This window comes from Amphibalanus amphitrite, unplaced genomic scaffold, assembly GCF_019059575.1.
Source record: "Amphibalanus amphitrite isolate SeventyFive unplaced genomic scaffold, NRLGWU_Aamphi_draft 000218F_arrow, whole genome shotgun sequence".
Lineage (NCBI taxonomy): Eukaryota > Metazoa > Arthropoda > Thecostraca > Balanomorpha > Balanidae > Amphibalanus > Amphibalanus amphitrite.
This window is the reverse complement of record NW_024881713.1, coordinates 300,359-318,798: the sequence shown is the minus strand read 5'-3', so window position 1 is coordinate 318,798 and position 18,440 is coordinate 300,359. Positions and strand designations below refer to the sequence as shown.

Here is an 18,440-nt window from a genome sequence, read left to right as displayed (position 1 = left end):
GATCGGCCCAATAGTTCCTGAGTTATAGAATGGCAGCAATAGGTAGGTGTCAATGCCAAGTTGGCCTTTTGAGGTCACCGAGATCACCTGGGGTCACGATCTTCGAAACGGCTGATAAAGTCGTACCCCCTGATTCGAATGATGTTTCGTTCGGTCGGATTGGTCCAGTAGTTCCTGAGTTATATAATGACTGCAAGGGTGGCGGTCGAATAGTGTTGTCCACTCCAGTCATCAGCGGGTAAAATATGTCAGTACTTTAGCTCTGCCACATGAATGATAACAGCTACGCTGACGCTTCTGAGACGAGGCGTGGCGCTGTGCCCAGTTGTTTTATAGCCTTTTGGTTAGGTCGTAAAATACAAAGCCATATAAACCTGAAAATTCTGAATTATCATAGATAGCTACAATAATTTCTGTTCTTTTTTATTGATATAGGCAATAGACATCCCAGTACCAATGTGAGGTGTGAGAATGTGGACCTCTGAGATATGAAAGGACGACTTTTGTCAACAGAAAAATCGCCTGCAATGGCAATGGTTGTCAATCATCAATATTGATATGTCAATAATTGTAATTATCCCGGGGCCCTGGTATTAACTGGATTATTTGCCAGCTGGCGCCATATGGTGGCGCTAGCAGAGCTTCTGGTGGAGCTGGTAAATGTCAAGTTTAAGTCCTAAGCAGATTTCATGGATAATTTTTACATATTCTTACATTATTTGACATCCTGAATCAAAAAATGATACTTATATGCCTCGCAAATAAAAGAAAAAACAATCAAACCTGACCTAACCTTACATATTTACCTACAACCTACCAACCTACAACCTACAAACCTACAACCTAACAATCTAAAACCTACAAACCTACCAACCTACAACCTAAAACCTACAAACCTACAACCTAACCTAACCTAAAACCTAAAATTTTTGCTGTTACATATTTGTATCAACAGCGTCACAATTGTAGTTAGGACCTAAACTTGACAAATACCGAGCTTCTTACATATCAATGCTAGATATAAAAGAATAGGTAAATATTTACCCATAAATTTTTCAGTTAAAGGGACCCTCCCACCTTCAAAAAAGTTAATGAATTGGCACGAAAGTGATGTCGCTCGGTTCAGAAAGAGCGAAAACGAATATCTACCAAATTTCATCGAAAAATATTCACCGGTTTTCAAGATATTAGACTTTTACTTTTGTTTACTTTTTGGGATCCCCGCTGTTCCTAGCGACTTTATTTGAAAGTGCGGCATTTGTTGCGCGCAAAGCAGCATATACCACCGCGTGCTACCAAACGTTTTAGTAAAAGATTTAAAAATCGTTAGATCTCCGCTGACGTCACAAATTCTAAGGGGGCATACCAATGCACTAGCCCCTTAGAATCCGAAAACTGCAAGTTTGAAATTCCATATCTCCGAATTAAAGCATTTGTCGATGTTGTGAGTGCCCAAACCGGTATTTGCAGGCCATGGCCACCAATTTGGCTATCTCAACTCAAAACTAATGTTAAGGTGGGAGTGTCCCTTTAAAGGGACTATCCCACCTTCTAAAATGTTGTTAAAACCAGTTAAATTGTGCCCGACTTTATAGATTGGATGACCAGGAACACGGTTCTGGCATTTATTTTTCATTAAACATCTTAGGCTTCCCATATTCCAAACACAAACTTTCAAATATGTGACGTCACAGCCCAAAATTACCTCCTTCCCCAGGCCACATTACTGTCATAAAGCTGATTCTTTTTACTCTGTAGGCACCGCAACAAAGTTCAGACCAAGTTTTAAGCGATTTTTCAACGAACAAACCCATTTAAATCAGAATGACTAAACGAGGTGACGTCACACTAACGGTCGCTCCATGTTGAAGATGGGGCCTTGTACAAGGCCCATTTTCAAATGAAGGGAACAAATTTCTTCAACACCAAGAGGCCGCGGGGGTTGCAACCTAGATAGATAGTGGTTTCTGAACCTCGCCGCAAACTTGGCTATCTCAACTCAAACCATGTTAAAGGTGGGATAGTCCCTTTAAAGCCATTTTGATTTGAAATATTTATGTCATCCTACTACCTCACTTATATCTATATTTAAATACCAATTGTATGTCGCCAGCTGGCCAGCCAGCTGATGCAATCCAGTTTTTACCAAAGCCTGTGGTCTCTGGCTGGTATTGCAATTTGCATATATCAAGTTATTGGCTTTTTCCATAATTTCATCTATATCATTGATCATCCAATAATTCCCATATTTTTTATTTTTTTATAAATTTAGTCCAAAACTCCGAACCTTATGATAGGAAGGATTCACAAGGACAGAGCCTCCGCAAAGCGAAGCTTGTTGTGGTGACCCTGCCCTCTACCCTCCGACTGCACAATTCCAGTTCTATGGCAGAATTTAGAGGCCAAAGTTAAACGTGCGCACACAGCCGCGCACGGCCGGTCCCCTCACTGAATTTGTGGTAAATATTTACTTTAGGACCGGCACACTTTTCAGAGGAAAAATTTGAGACATTCTTCCATTATTTGACATCCTAAATCAAGATATGATACTTACATGTCACCAAAACTCCAAAAAGTCACAATAACTTGATAAAACCCAGCCATCTCACCGGTCACCCTGCGTATGTGCCTAGTTGGTAGACAAAGACATCCTCTCAGAGTTAGCATTATCTCTTGCATTCAGCATCAATTGATCATGGCCATTCATGGTGTTTGCTGATATATTAACTGTGCAATGTGCATGGACATTGGGGTGATTTCACTTCTGGTTTTGTGGTAGGTACCATAAATACCCTTGGTGCATTGTGAAATGATTTTGTTTCAGTTTTAAGCTTCCAGAAGTTTTATACATGACATGATGAGTGCCAAGACGATAATATCAGTAACTGCGACCATCAGCACAATCGGCCAATTCCTCACAGGGGTGTGAGTACAAGCGCCTAGAAGCCATAGCAAATTGAAGCCTTGTGGCAGTAGTTCAACATCATAATCAAGTCCCTAAGGCTCATTATTTCTCATTATTTCTTGGGATATAAAATAGCTGTTTTTATTTCATCTCTCATGGGTAGTCTCGCTGTGCTACTTTTAATGGGTATTGGCACTGCCCTGTCGTCTGCCTTGCTTACCATTCCGCGCTGCAGCCTGAGTAGGTGTGTAGTGTACTGTGCCGTCTTACGTTTCCGTTCCACGTGGCAGGCCGGTCAGTGTGTATTGTGTTTCGTCTGACGTTTCCGTTCCCCGCGGCAGGCCGATCTGCCTAAAAGTACGACGGAAGGGCGAGGCTGGAGACGTATCCGGTTTGCCATTCGCCGCAGGAACGTTCAGGTCAGTATCAGTAGCAGACAGCAGTATGATTGTCCTACCGCCGGCAGCTGAGGTCTACATAGAGGAACCTTCATCAATGACTGGGGAATACTTAGCTGTTCAACTTGAGTTGGCTGTTAGATTTGGTTAGCTAATAGTCTTTCCCTCGGGGCATGTTCGTGTGGTCAATTTCGATGGTGCTGGCGTATTTGGCATCGTGATCGTTGCTTTCAGGCCCATCAAATATTCATTAACCACCGTGCTGACCACTCGGTGCAGTTTCCCTAGTGCCATGTGCCCAGCTGCCCCGCCGAACGCCATGTCTCATTCCCCATACCTACTCTGTGTCTGACTGCCCGGAATCTGTGTCGCTCTCTCCGGGCGTCCGTCTGCCTGGACTCTGTGTCTCGCCACCCCGACTCTGTGTCTCGCCGCCCCGACTCTGTGTCTCGCCGCCCCGACTCTGTGTCTCGCCGCCCCGACTCTGTGTCTGCCTGGACTCTATGTCTCGCCGCCCCGACTCTGTGTCTCATCGCCCCGACTCTGTGTCTCGCCGCCCGGACTCTGTGTCTCGCCGCCCCGACTCTGTGTCTCACCGCCCCGACTCTGTGTCTCATCGCCCGGACTCGGCCGTGTCTCACTGTTCAGACAGTGTGTCTCACCGCCCCGACTGCAGACTCTGCGGTTTGCCGCTGCGTGTCTAATCACTACGTCTGTCTGTGTTGTTTCAGCTGCTCGGTGTGGTTCAAGTACGGTACGGTGATCCGAGATGCGCCGATGATGGCGGTGAACCTGTCCGGTCTGCTGATACAGGCCGCCTACCTGGCCTTCTACTACCGCTACTGCCGCGGCTCGGTCAGTGGGTGGGCTCAGCCGCTCACACATATAGCCGCGACTCGGTCAGTGCCGCCATAAAGCCGCGGCTCGGTCAGTGGATGGGCTCATACATATAGCCGCGGCTCGGTCAGTGGGTGGGCTCAGCCGCTCACACATACAGCCGCGGCTCGTTCAGTGCCGCCATACAGCCGCGGCTCTGCCAGCCAGCTGCCGTCCTTCCCTATACCGCACTTTTGGATCTAACTGTTAGATAATTATAAACAATTGATAAGACATAATTGATCTAACTGAGATACTTCTAGCCCATATTCTTTAGAAGCGCTGCTCCGGGTGCTCAGTCGGCGCTGTGTTTCCTCTGACCACCGGTAGGTGTCTGACTGTGCTGTGTTTCCTCTGCCTGTCTGACTGTGCTGTGTTTCCTCTGGCTGTCTGACTGAGCTGTGTTTTCTCTGACCGCCGGTAGGCGTCTGACTGTGCTGTGTTTCCTCTGACCGCCGATAGGTGTCTGACTGTGCTGTGTTTCCTCTTGCTGTCTGACTGTGCTGTGTTTCCTCTGGCTGCCGCCGCCGCCACCAGGTGCCTGACCGAGCTGTGTTTCCTCTGACCGCCGGTAGGTGTCTGACTGAGCTGTGTGTTTCCTCTGACCACCGGTAGGTTTCTGACTGTGCTGCGATTCCTCTGACCGCCGGTAGGTGTCGTTTCCTCTGACCGCCGGTAGGTGTCTGACTGAGCTGTGTGTTTCCTCTGACCGCCGGTAGGTGTCTGACTGATGTGTTTCCTCTGACCGCCGGTAGGTGTCTGACTGTGCTGTTTCCTCTGACCGCCGGTTGGTTTCTGACTGCTGTGTTTCCTCTGACCGCCGTCAGATGTCTGACTGTGCTGTGTGTTTCCTCTGACCACCGGTAGGTGTCTGACTGTGTTGTGATTCATCTGGCCGCCGCTATGCATCTGACTGCTGTGTTTCCTCTGACCGCCGGTAGGTGTCTGACTGTGCTGTGTGTTTCCTCTGGCCGTCGCTATGCATCTGACTAAGCTGTGTGTTTCCTCTGACCTGACAGGTGTCTCTGACGGCGGTGCGGCGTCAGGTCGCGGCGATGGTGGCGCTGATTGCCGCCGTCTACTGGTACGTCGACTTCCACGAACAGGACCGCGAGCTGGCGCAGTACCGACTGGGCTTCATGGCCGCCTCGGCCAGCATCGCCTTCTCGGCCTCGCCGCTCGCCTCCGTGGTTAGTCCGCACTCTGCTTCATTTGCGTAATGTAGGGAATGTATTTGATACCACTGTGGTCAGTCCGCAGAATATGGAGGGAGTTTTGGGCTGATAGGGGCTACGGCTCACCTTCGTAACACGGGCTCTTTCCTAATTCCTTTATACATACAATATCGATGTAATATAGGTATTGCATGCCGGATGGTGATCGTGATATGGACGTGAAAATGGTTCTCTCCCGTTTTTCCGTTTTCCGACTATTCCCCTCGTTTTTTCCCTGTTTGGACCCCGTTGCCTCCCCTCCTCCCCCGTGTTCGTTGACGACTGTCCCCCTCGGCCGTGTCCGATTCACTGAGCCCCGCCGTCCCCTCCGCCCCCCCCCCCCCCGCCCCCAGGCGGAGGTGATCCGCAGCAAGTCGACCGAGTCGCTGCCGCTGCCGCTGCTGGTCGTTACCTTCCTGGTGATGCTGCAGTGGGCCGTCTACGGCACCATGATCGGAGACAGCTTCGTCCAGGTACGGCAGCGTCGTACAACTACGGCATCCCAATTCGGGTCGGGCAGCTAATTGTTGCCGTAATGTTTTTTCCACCAGTGTACTATAAAATTTACTATACAAGTGTGAAGTGAGCCCAGTGGCACAGTGTTTCATTCTTGCACAGCTATCCTCACTTGTCGGACTTGTATTTGCGAATTACCGTGAACGGGAAGCTGACGTCCTGCATTGTCACCGCCTCATACCGCCTTTCTCCATTACAGGTGCCAAACATCATCTGCACGTGCATCTGCGGCCTGCAGCTGCTGCTGTTTCTCGTCTACCCGCGCACGAGGAAGCAGAACGTGAGTTAGAGCGGCCGCCGAGCGAGCGGCGGTGCGCGCTCCTCCGCGCCGGCTGAGGCGGCACGCTCGGCACGGGGGCCGCGCGCTGCTGTCCCCGGCAGGCTGCCACTCAGTGCCTGGCTGTCGCACCGGCTCCGGTCCCGTGTGTGCTGTAGTGGGAGTGGTAGCGACACTTGCTGTATCTCGAAACGGGGGGCCTTGTCAGAGTGGAGGGAGGGGTGGTAGCTGTGATGTGTTGGTGGTGGAGGCTTTTAATGTTTATATGGGGTGAAAATGGTTCTATTTTTTACCACAAAATTATAATCACTGTTTTGTCATGCGTGATAGAAAGACGTCATCGAAATTCTTTCGAGAAGCTCAGCTTCTCAGCTTTATTTGAGTATTACGTTGTTTGAGAAATCTTCAGAAGATCTTGTTCCAATAGAACATTCCAAAAAGTTTATTTGTTCAAAAGCTTTATAATTAAAAAAGAAGAAGGAAAATTTCCATCTTTTCGACATCACTAAATAATCGATAGATTGCTTTTGCCTATGTGAAAGGTAGATGTGTGCGGTGAAGCCTGCCGATTTACGTACAGGGAAGTCCATTGTTGTGCGCTGCTGTATCGCCGATCGCTTGCCTTTGGGGAATGATAGACACCGCTGTGATATATTTGCCTTTAAAGTTTTAACACTGCGACATGGAGTGACTCTTGTTAGGTATGCCTTCTTATGTGATATGTGATGGGGAATAATCCCAGTGTTTTGTGTAAAATTAACACTGGTCGAAAAGATGTGCAGCTTCCAACTCGTTTGGTTCCCCGCTCAATGCTGTGTGCACATTCCCTAAAATTACGATAATAACTACAGGCTTTTCTGTTAATTCAACCAGTGTCATTTAGCTCAGGTGAAATGTAAAGCAACTAGTTTCGTACCATGTAACCTCGTTAAGTGACGAGGAAAACACTAGCGTCGTTACTTGTTTGGCGAATGTCGCGAGGTGGATGGTGAACAAGGGTGCGTCTTGTTTCCTCGTCTGAAAGGGTTGCTGGGTTTTCTGACCGTCAACTCGCCTTATTCTCGTTGTATCAGCACTGCTGCAGTTACTCGGCCCTGCCCGACGCGAACTGCCGACCGTTATTGTAACGTGGTGGCGTAGGCAGCGGTCTGTGGCTAAACTGCTGGCACTTAACTTCATGATTGCAAACGTACCAAACGTGAAATATCCAAAATGCTGTTTAGGGGAGTTATTTAGCTCTGGACTGAAGCGCGGCTCACATAATATTTGTGCTCCATTTGTGTCGAAGATAATATTTTTATGCTTGCCCATTATGTTTTAGTTAAATGCCAGCGCCTTACTCCTGTGTGAGGCTTTATGGTTGCAACCGTCAGCTGTTTGTATATTTTCATCGAGAAGACAGCATTGCCTTTGTCTGGGGTATATCCATTTTCGACCTCGATTTGCGACGCACTCGCATGCGTGGGTGGTTTAATAGGGCTGCGTGCGATAATGTGTTGGACGTATTTTTGGCGCGTCAGTGTTCGATGTCGGTAGGCTTGTCAGTGTTCGGTGTCGGTAGGCTTGTCGGTGTTCGGTGTCGGTAGGCTTGTCAGTGTTCGATGTCGATGGAGGCCGCCGTAATGAAGTGTGACGTTAACTGTGGTCTATGCGGACTAATACAGCTGCTAGTGGACATACCGCCTCGTTTCTAGTGGCGGCGCCTGGTGGTTTGTCATGCCGTGCCATGCTGCCGTATTCGTATTTCTGTCACGGGCTAGCATCCAAAGCACACCCTTTCGGCTGTGTGCACTGACATTTCACCGCGTCTCTGTGCTTTGTTGCGATGCAGTGCCGGACTCGGCGTATGCCATTGACTCTGAACACGCATATCGTGGGCTCTGTGCACGAATCGGCCCAACCTAGTGTATTATTTCCTCAGTGCGATGACTGCGTTGACGTCCTCCAGGCTTTCTAATGGGTCCTGACGGACGAAACATAATTTGCCGTGCGTCACGCGCTCCGGTGATTGGTTAATAGCACGGTGTCCTGTATGGTCCGTCCGAACACAGTCCGCCGCTGCTGTCACGGACTTTCGCCGCTGACGCTGACTTATTGTAGTGAAACGCGCACCGATGGACGATGCACCTTGTACCTTTGCTGTTTGGAGGTGGTGGTTTGGTTTGGGGTTTTGGGTTGCTGATTTTGGCACCCTGTGGCTAGGGCAGCTGTAGACATAATTTGAATCACTTTTGTATTTGCCGTGCATCCAGATCGCATTTACAAGGCATCGCTCCTTTTTGTTACCCATTTTTTATCTATGTTTCGGCATTATTGGAGAGTTCGCATGATGAATTGTGTGATTGCCTTTTGGAGTGTTTCAACGTTTCGAATCCGTACTTAATTTACCATGTGATTTTTGCCACGTTTTCTGTTATTCCAGGTGGGCACAGCCACTCGGATATGAGCTCCAAAGCCGGGGTGGCAGCTGGCGCGGCTCGGCCTGTCATCTGCCGGCGCAGTGCCGTCCGTGGTGATACCTGTTGGCGAGCGGCGCGGAGCTCGCAGATCGGTTGTGCAATGCTGGCGTTTTATACCGAGCCGTGAGTATCTGTTACTATCGCCGCTGGGCGGCTGACCAAGTGCCGCCGGCCCAGGACCGTACGGCCTCGTTTTGGAGGTCTCCGGGCCGGCGGGTGCGGCGGAGACGTGCTGAAGACGTGCCGGCTAGTTTCCTGTGTCCGACTGTGTGCTGGGTGGGGGATGGGGGATGGGGGGCTGACGGCGTGGGCCGGTGTTCGGGGCTGTGTTTTACTGCGGGTCGGCCGGCTGCCCCGCTCTGATCTGTCCGTCTTCCTGCGGCGCCGAGTGGCTGGCGTCCGCTCGGTGTTTTATCTTCCGGAGAGGGGCGGCGCCCCCGGTCACTGCGTGGCCTCTGCGGGGCGCCTGGGGTGAACGCTGACCGGGACGGGCGCCCTCCGAGCGTGAGTGTGCTGCTGGCCGGGCGGTAGGTGGTGTTTGGAGTGCGTGGTGATGGAACTAAATGTCAGATATACACGGTATTATATTTGATGGTTGAACCACTTGACATATTCCATGGCCTGTTGGCTAGGTGTTCACTGTATGTACCGTTTCGTGTTGGCGCCGCCCTGACGTTTTAGCGGGCGCAGCTGGTGAGCCGTTGTGGGTGCTGCGCCGGTGTGGCACGCAGTGCGGTGCTGGGAATCGAACCCAGCCCCGGCGATGCCGCGGTGTTTTAGGTGACAGAGGGGCTGTGCGGGCGCTCTCCGGCCGCTCCACCGGCGCTGGGCCCTTCCGTCGAGCTTTGGCCCGTGTGCCCACAGTGAATGGTTGTAATGACTTCATGTTGTGCGTGTCTATGTCTCATTCAAAGTTCGACATGCATACATTGTTCGCTTTGTTATTTGTTACTCTCTGGGTGAACACTGAACACCTCACATGAAACTTCCGCAGTTTAATACGACAATGGAATGAGCGCTTTATGCCCTTTTTAGGCTTTCTCCAGGCGTTTACAATGAATATATTTTGTAATGGCTCGATTTTAAGAACGTATGAAAGCTGGAGTATTGTCAAACTACGCTAGGTTTCACAAAAAACAGCCTTCCGAATGGCAGAAGTGCGAGAAATTGGCCGACAAAATGGCCTTGTCATGCAACATTTACGCTAAATGAATGTGAAGGAACGTGATCACCTCTGACGCACAGTTTTTCATCATTCATGACTTGCGTGTTATCAACGCATACTGAACAGAAATGTCGTGTAACTTCTTCTTGTAATGCTGCTCGGTGTGGTAATCCGCCACTGGTTGGGGTCGCTTATCGCGCCTTGTCTACTATTAACCGTAAACTGAACAAACTGAACTTTTAAGGACAAATATATATTTTTGTGATTGCACGATCCGAATTTCGAAACTTCCAGACAGCAGTTCATTAGTACCAGCTCTTTTGTCTGGAATGTTTACATCAATGCTTTCACTAAAGAAGTGTGAAAGTTTGTTGGCGATGTCGGCGTTGCTGTATGAGATCTGGGGAAGCGTTTCGCCTCACCCCTGCGCGATCCGTCTGCGGGAGGCCGTGCCTTTTCATCGAGTAGTGGCCGCGGGTGGCGGTGCCTATTCACCGAGTAGTGGCCGCGGGTGGCGGTGCCTATTCAACGAGTAGTGGCCGCGGGTGGCGGTGCCTATTCCGGAGTAGTGGCCGCGGGTGGCGGTGCCTATTCCGGAGTAGTGGCCGCGGGTGGCGGTGCCTATTCAACGAGTAGTGGCCGCGGGTGGCGGTGTCTTTTCACCGAGTAGTGGCCGCGGATGGCAGTGCCTATTCACCGAGAAGTGGCCGCGGGTGGCGGTACATATTCATCGAGTAGTGGCCGCGGGTGGCAGTGCCTTTTCATCGAGTAGTGGCCGCGGGTGGCGGTGCCTTTTCACCGAGTAGTGGCCGCGGGTGGCGGTGCCTATTCATCGAGTAGTGGCCGCGGGTGGCGGTGCCTATTCATCGAGTAGTGGCCGCGGGTGGCGGTGTCTATTCAACGAGTACCTGGTGGCCGCGGGTGGCGGTGCCTATTCAACGAGTAGTGGCCGCGGACGGCGGTGCCTATTCAACGAGTAGTGGCCGCGGGTGGCGGTGCCTTTTCACCGAGTAGTGGCCGTGGGTGGCGGTACATATTCATCGAGTAGTGGCCGCGGGTGGCGGTGCCTATTCAACGAGTAGTGGCCGTGGGTGGCGGTGCCTATTCACCGAGAAGTGGCCGCGGGTGGCGGTGCCTTTTCATCGAGAAGTGGCCGCGGGTGGCGGTGCCTTTTCACCGAGTAGTGGCCGCGGGTGGCGGTGCCTTTTCATCGAGTAGTGGATGCGGCGTCGACTGGCCTCAGCAGCATGGCGGTTGTTTTCAGCGAGTACTGGTGGCCGAGCCAGTGGTACCACGAGACGCCGCTGGCGTACTCGGTGAAGGTGCCTCGCCAGTAGAAGCCGTTCAGGTTGGCCGTGTGGCAGCGCTGGTACCACCAGCCGCCGCGGAACCTGCGGGAGCACGACCCCGTGTCGTACCGGTCGTTGTCCCTGTCCTTGGTGGAGAAGCACTGGCCGTTGTGGCGGCCAAGCGAGTCGCCGATGGCGCCCGAGAAGCCGGACACAGAGAGTCGGTAGCAGTCGCCCTCGCCGGCCACGGCGAACGAGCTGTACCGCACCAGGCGGTGGTTACCCTCGAAGTCGAACAGGTCGATGCGCAGCTGGTGCGGCCCGCGCGCCGTCAGACGGTGGATCAGCTCGTTGCCCAGCCAGAACTGGCCGGTGACGGTGCCGAAGCCGTCGCGGTAGTGGTGCCAGTAGCGGTAGAAGTCGACCTGCTCGGTGTCGTTCCGGCGCCGCTGGAACACGGTCCAGCCGCCGCCGTCCTTATCCATGTTACAGAAGACGCCGACGGGCGCGGCGCCGGCGGCCACCCGCACCCAGTGCTGACCGCTGGTGGTGACGCCCAGCGCCGTCAGCTCGGAGCAGTCGCTGATGACGCAGTCACCGCGCGCCGTCAGCGCCTCCGCCGGGCACGCGCACACGCCGTCCACACACCCGGCGCCCTCCAGACCCTGCCAGCACTCACCATCGGTGAGGCAGCGCTCCCCGAGCTGGGCGCGGCCGCGCCGGACCAGCGCGGCCACCGCCGAGGCATTGGCGCCGCTGCCGCCGCCGCGACGCGCCGCCAGCCGACAGGTGAGGCCCTCCGAGCCGTTCACCAGGTCGGCGGCGGCGCAGGAGCCGTCCAGCAGGCACAGGTGGCCGCAGTGGTGGGCGTCGCGGGCCGGCCGGCGCGCGTAGATGGCGTCCGCCGGCGGCGACCAGTCGACGGTCGCCACCTGCCAGAACTGCGGCCGGCCCTCCCAGGTGGAGTTGGCAGGGATCGGCGGCCGCGGGTCGGCCGCCGCGCCGACCGGGGACAGCAGCGCGCACGGCAGGGCCGCCGCCAGCAGGGCCGCCGGCGGGCACGGCATCACTCCTGCCGGCACAGCGGACACTGCTGCACGGGTCACGGAACACGGGTAACACGGCATCACTCCTGCCGGCACAGCGGACACTGCTGCACGGGTCACGGAACACGGGTAACACGGTATCCCTCCTGCCGGCACAGCGGACACTTCTGTACGGGAGACAATTTACCACTAAAACCAAGGCTTTTGTGGGAAAAGGTTTCGGCAATATCCTTCTGTTGTTTTGGTTCCCGCCCTTAACCCGCGCCCCGCTGGGCTATTCACTTCAGCCATACGCGCCCTGCTGGGTAGGGGGGAGGCGGATTCTGCCCCCCCCTGTCTAACTTCCGAACCGATGGTCGTAGAAAGACGGGGAAAACGGCACTCGAAAGCTCTCAACAAGGCGAATCTTAAGAGCCCTTTTTTGCTTAAGTAGGTCAGAGGTCAGGTCAAGAGTACAAAATGCAAGTTTCTACAGTATCGGCCTTGCACCGTATTTGCCGAAGAATGGACTGAGACTAATTGCCCAAAACGTGTTCTTAGACTACCAAGACAATATTCGTTGTATACAATACCATGCAAAGGTCAAGGTCAAAGTCAGGTCAGGTACGGTCACCAAAAACAAAATATAGAAAAGGGCATGTGCGACACATGTTTTATGGGTAATTTTATTCATAGAATTCAATAGGCACGCTCACTCAATAAGTGATATGGACCACCTCTGAATGAATTTCAGGTCGAGGTCAGGTCAAGGTCAGGTCAAGTGAGGTCAAATTTTGAAGTTGGTTGTTAAGGCCTAAAAAGGCATCTATCTGTTGCAGTTTTTCACGGTGAATCGAATGGTGCTATTGTTGTTACCGTCCGAGGTCTAGAACTTCCAAAAATATCATTTTTCAAAAAAAAAATTGTGTGTCGTGACGTCATAAAATTTTGAATAACTCCCACATTTTTGAACCGATTCTTCTAAAAATTGGTATGTAGGTGCACATAGACCACTTCTCTGACATGTATTCCGGTTTTAACGATGCACTCAAAATTTTGGGTTTATAATTATTTTCCAAAAATATCAGTTTTTTTAATTGGGCAAGAATCCAACATTTTCAAAAAACTGAGATAGCCATTTTATAGACAAATTAAAATCACGTATAACCTTTTTTGTTACGTCTTGATTCCTTTAAAAATGAAGATGTAAGCGGCGTTTGAAATTTTGCCGTTTTTGAGACGAAAATGGTGAACATTACGTCACTAAAACGTCATTTTCTCAAACTTTTTCTGACGGATTTCACTCAAATTTTCAGGGAGTGTGTCAAATTGATGTATGATAAGGTACTGAAAGTTTCACGTCGGTGGCAAAACGCGTTTATAAGTTATTGGCGAAAACGGGAGGGGGCAGATTCTGCCCCCCCCCAGCGGGGCGCGGGTTATTAACCCGCGCCCTGGTGGCTGGTGGGGTTTGTTTATAACGCGACCTGGCGGTGGGAGGCTATTTTTGCTCCCCTCGTATCTCCGAAACTACTGGACGAATCTGCAAAAATTCAAACGGCGTCCGAAAGCCCTGTCAAGTTTGTCGCGGGAAATCAAATTTCATTGACCTCGGGGTCACCGATGACGTCACAGGTCAGATCAAAGATGAAAAGTTTTGCCGGTCACGGGTCTTCTAGGGAATGCGTTATAATATCGAGTAAAACACATTTTATCGAAAAGCAGCGATAGGGCGTCAGTTGCCTAGTCCATACATATATTGCTATTAGTGGTCACTGATAATATCAGGTCAGGTCACCAAGGGTCAGCACATGATCCCAATTTTACTAGAACTGTGTGGTGCATGTTCTATGAACAATTTTTCATTTCAAATTCAATGGCGTTGGGCATAAGACCATCAGGAACGGTTTAGGTCACTTCCTTGGTGGAGGTCAGGTCAAAAAGGTTAAATTTCAAAGTTGATTTTTTTGCATTAACCCGCGCATGACTGGGGTATTTTCCATAACGCGGGTGACTGAGGGGGGGCGCTCCAGAGTCCCCCCCTCCTATCTCCGAAACTACTGGGCCGATCGTCAAAATTCAAACAGCATCTGATAGCCCTGCAAAAACTGTCGAGCGAAACCTAATTTCATTGACCTCAAGGTCACCGATGACGTCACAGGTCAGGTCAAAGTAAAAAGTATCGGCGGTTTTGCTTGTTCACAATTTAGGCTCTGGCCGCCGGCTGACAAGTCCGATCAGGCTCATTTTTGGCTTACGCGTTCCTTGACATATGCCTTAGATACCCTGAGGGTATCAAAGTTTTACTTCGAATTTTTCAGGTCAAGGCCAGGTCATCCTAGGTCATGAAACCTGTACATCATATATCGGTAACGTGACGCATGTTTTATGGTCAATTTTACTCTAATATTTCGAAAATAATGTTGTCTGTGTCATTTGAGGTCATTTTCAGCTCAATTTACTGGAGGTCAGGTCACTGTCAGGTCAGAAAAGGTCAAATTTTGAAAATGAAATATTTTAACAAAAAAGGTGCCTATCAGATGCAGTTTGAGCTCAGGAACACGATGGTGCAATTTATATTACTCTAGGATGTCAGAGACGTACTAAAAAAAAATGGTTTTGAAAAAATATAGGTATACCTATTGTAAAATTTTGACAATAATGCAAATAACTTGGCTATTTTTAAAGATATTTAGCTAAAATTTGGTAGACTAGTTCAACAGTGTGTCGTCTATCACATATATTCCTTTTTGCGAAAAATCAAAAAGTTTTTTGAAAAAATCAAAAAATATTTTTTTCGTAGTTGTAAAACATATTTTTCATAATTTTCAAAATTTTCAAAATTCGAGATAGCAGTTTGATAGCTACGTGTATTTGTAGTCCACTGATGCAAAGGAATCGGATCTATCTTTAAATTAAAAGCTCTTGAGAGCGTTTGCCGTATTTTAATATTTTGCATCAGAATCGGCTGACATGACGTCACTCTGACGTCAGTTCCGGCCAAACTATTGTAGCTAGAATGTTGAAATTTTAACACAAGGTGTCAAATTAATGCTGCTGAGGGTACTGCAAGTTTCGTGCTGATTCGTCAAATGGTTTAAAAGATATTGCCGAAAAACGGGAGGGGGCTCTGTACAGCCCTCCCCCCGTCATGCGCGGGTTAAATGGGTAATAGTTCGATGCAGCTCGTCACGCCGAACCTATTGGTGTTCTTTATTTTGCGCTACGTGGTCTAGAATTGTGAAAAGTGAGTTTGAAAATTTGACGTTAATTTGAACAGTTTTTTCGATGTAACTTGGCCAAAAAAGAGGTATCGATCTAAAATTTGGTCTTTGAATAGAGGTAGATAAGTGCTATCACATATATTCTGTTTTTTTTTCGGAAATCAAAACACTTTTTGTTTTGTTTTTGACAAGTAGGTATATTTCAATCAAAATTATATTATTTAGGCATTTTTTGAGGTCAAAAGGAAAAAATATCGAGATTTCGAGACGCCAGTTTCGTAGTCCTGATAATTTTACACTTTTTATGTGCTAAACGTTTTTCTGTATCTTCAAAGCTATAGGCCTGACAGCTCTTCCCGCAGAACCTTTTTTGGGGTCGAAAGCGGCAGAACATGACGTCATTCTGACGTTATTTGCGGCCAACCTATCCTTTTGATTTTTTTTTTTTTTTGGTAACAATGTGTAAAATTAATGCTCGGGAGGGTACTGAAAGTTTGGTGACGATTGGCGCAGCGGTTCTGGAGATATATCGAAAAGTAGGTATGGAGGGGGGGGGGGGCAAAAAATGGTCCCCCACCAGGGCGCGGGTTAAACCGCGGCCACGGGGATATCTTACCCATTTACGTTTTTGCAAGGGGTTACGTGATCTCAAATTCCATGACGTTATGGTGAAGGTTGAAGGATACGTGAGTAGGTATGTACAGTCCACAGCAGAAGTAATGTGGGGTTTCAGTTATGGGTATGTTCTGCTTCTGAAGCTTAGGAACGATTAGCCAGACTACAATGAAACTTTGAATGTAGCTTATATGTATCGTCACCCGTGCAGCTGCAACTTTAGCTATTGACATCTTCTTTTCGATCACTCCGCATTAAACAATCGCCAGTCAAAGCTAACCGTTGAGATTGGTAAAACCCTACATTACTTTAGCGGTGGGCTGTACGTAACTAAGAGTACGTAAGTGTGCGTGTAGAAAATGTTCAAATACTAATGATAGCAAAAATAAGACTTTCGCAGCACAAACGAACGGACACGCTGTGATACAGCGGGATTCAAATTTAGCGGGGTCGCTAATCAGAGCATGCCATTTACCCTGCACATAGTAAGTAACCTACAGTTACAGCAGCAACGACCTGATCGAAAATGTCCTTTGTGAGACATTAAAGCTAGCAACCGATCTATTGCTTTTCTGCATCTTTCTCGCTTTCTTAGTTTTTTTATTAGAAAATTAGTTGTGGCCACATGGCGAAGCTGGCTGAGACTGAGACTGATTGAGAGGAAAATGGACGCGGAGTCGCTTAAAGGGACTATCCCACCTTTAACACGCGCACTGCAGGGGGGGGGTGTTTTCAACCCCCCCTGTGGTTTTTCGCAAATCGCGAGAAAACGGCGGCGCGTAGCGCCGCCAAATTTTGCATACCTGTTCTCCCAACTTTTGCACACCTTGAGTAAAAATTTTGACCCCAGGTGACCTATGGTCAGGTCACCAGGTCAGGTCAAGTGACCCTACCTCGAAACGTAAATTTCGAAGTTTGCAATCCCACCAAGCCCACAGTTGTTGAGATATGATCTTGAAACCCACAGGAAATAGTAAAGTCATCACGAGCTACAACTTGTATATCTCGGAATTTTTATATCGATGACCTAAGGTCAGGTCATTTTTGCGACCGGCCCATTATAAGTCAATGGGAGAAATTTCAACTTACTCTGAATGCCATCCTATGACTTCAATACGCTCAGGATCATAGTATTACAGGTCCCTGTTGGTGATTTCACCGAAACATATCACTTATGACCTTTGGAAGGTGATCTCCAGGTCATCTTAGGTCACCTGAGGTCACCAGCGGTTTTTCTTCAATAACTTGAGATTGAATAGAGATAGAGACTCCGTTCGACGTTTATCGTGTTTTTCTCGTCAATGCGGATCGAATGATATGCAACATGACCTATTTCGGTCAGGTCATGACCTTGACCTGAGGTCAATTTTTCAACTTGACCTTTCGAGGTCATATTATATATCATTCGATGCGCCTTGACGAGCTAAGAACGATGGCGTTCGAATCGATCCTCTGTCTTGTGTGCAAGACAAGTTATTCAAGAAAAACTACCGCGAAATTCCTGTTGTGAAAATCGTAACATTTTGTCTTCGGTGACCTCTGGTGACCTCGTTTTTGACCTGACCCAAAAATGATCTTTGTATTTCTTGTAGATCTCATCTTAACCTATCCAACGCCGTTTACCGCTTGTCGCTACGTTGCGCCGTTTTCGAGATCTCAGGGGGGGTTGTTTTCAACCCCCCCCCCCCTGCAGTTCGTGTTCGGCTCAGACCCGCTGCAGTGCGCGTGTTAACATGGGGTTTGAGTTGAGATAGCCAAGTTTGCGGCGAGGTTCAGAAACCACTATCTATCTAGGTTGCAACCCCCGCGGCCTCTTGGTGTTGAAGAAATTCGTTCCCTTCATTTGAAAATGGGCCTTGTATAAGGCCCTATCTTCAACATGGAGCGACCGTTAGTGTGACGTCACCTCGTTTAGTCATTCTGATTTAAATGGGTTTGTTCGTTGAAAAATCGCTTAAAACTTGGTCTGAACTTTGTTGTGGTGCCTACAGAGTAAAAAGAATCAGCTTTATGACAGTAATGTAGCCTGGGGAAGGAGGTAATTTTGGGCTGTGACGTCACATATTTGAAAGTTTGTGTTTGGAATATGGGAAGCCTAAGATGTTTAATGAAAAATAAATGCCAGAACCGTGTTCCTGGTCATCCAATCTATAAAGTCGGGCACAATTTAACTGGTTTTAACAACATTTTAGAAGGTGGGATAGTCCCTCGGCACGCAACAATACATCATGTGATACCTATTAAGACATACATTAGATAAAAAATACCGTCAATATGCTCTTCAATCCTCCTGCAGTCTGAGTGCGTTGTCCAGGGTTGCGTCGGCCCGTACCCTGCACAGGCAGAACAGTACTACTCTGCAGGGCGAGTCTGCAGGCACACTCACCTGTCAGCGGCTCTAGCCGGAGCGTTTCGCTATAAAACGGTGCGCCCTCCGCTTCAGGGCGGCACCGTCGCCGGACTGACAGTGGCAGCTC

At 49.5% G+C, this 18,440-nt stretch overlaps 2 protein-coding genes across 6 annotated transcripts; one reads left to right on the top strand and one right to left on the bottom strand.

Annotated features, from left to right (window-relative positions):
• Nucleotides 1-250: 250 nt before the first annotated feature.
• Nucleotides 251-9,589, top strand: LOC122385404 (sugar transporter SWEET1-like). 5 transcript variants are annotated; one of them, XM_043373646.1, is made up of 8 exons: nucleotides 251-463; nucleotides 2,825-2,925; nucleotides 3,247-3,324; nucleotides 4,035-4,158; nucleotides 5,199-5,369; nucleotides 5,747-5,866; nucleotides 6,109-6,189; nucleotides 8,609-9,589. In XM_043373646.1, the coding sequence occupies exons 2-8, from the start codon at nucleotides 2,855-2,857 to the stop codon at nucleotides 8,630-8,632; spliced, it is 669 nt and encodes a 222-aa protein (XP_043229581.1). In that variant the 5' UTR covers nucleotides 251-463; nucleotides 2,825-2,854; the 3' UTR covers nucleotides 8,633-9,589. The 5 variants fall into 5 exon arrangements, with proteins under 5 accessions (XP_043229581.1, XP_043229580.1, XP_043229583.1 ...); XM_043373645.1 differs by having other exon boundaries at nucleotides 300-343; XM_043373648.1 differs by having other exon boundaries at nucleotides 300-348.
• Nucleotides 9,590-10,558: 969 nt separating this feature from the next.
• LOC122385408 (ficolin-1-like) lies at nucleotides 10,559-12,166 on the bottom strand. The gene is made up of 2 exons (XM_043373651.1): nucleotides 12,032-12,166; nucleotides 10,559-11,896 (listed from the first exon to the last, which is right to left on the bottom strand). The coding sequence occupies exons 1-2, from the start codon at nucleotides 12,164-12,166 to the stop codon at nucleotides 11,018-11,020; spliced, it is 1,014 nt and encodes a 337-aa protein (XP_043229586.1). The 3' UTR covers nucleotides 10,559-11,017.
• Nucleotides 12,167-18,440: the final 6,274 nt, after the last annotated feature.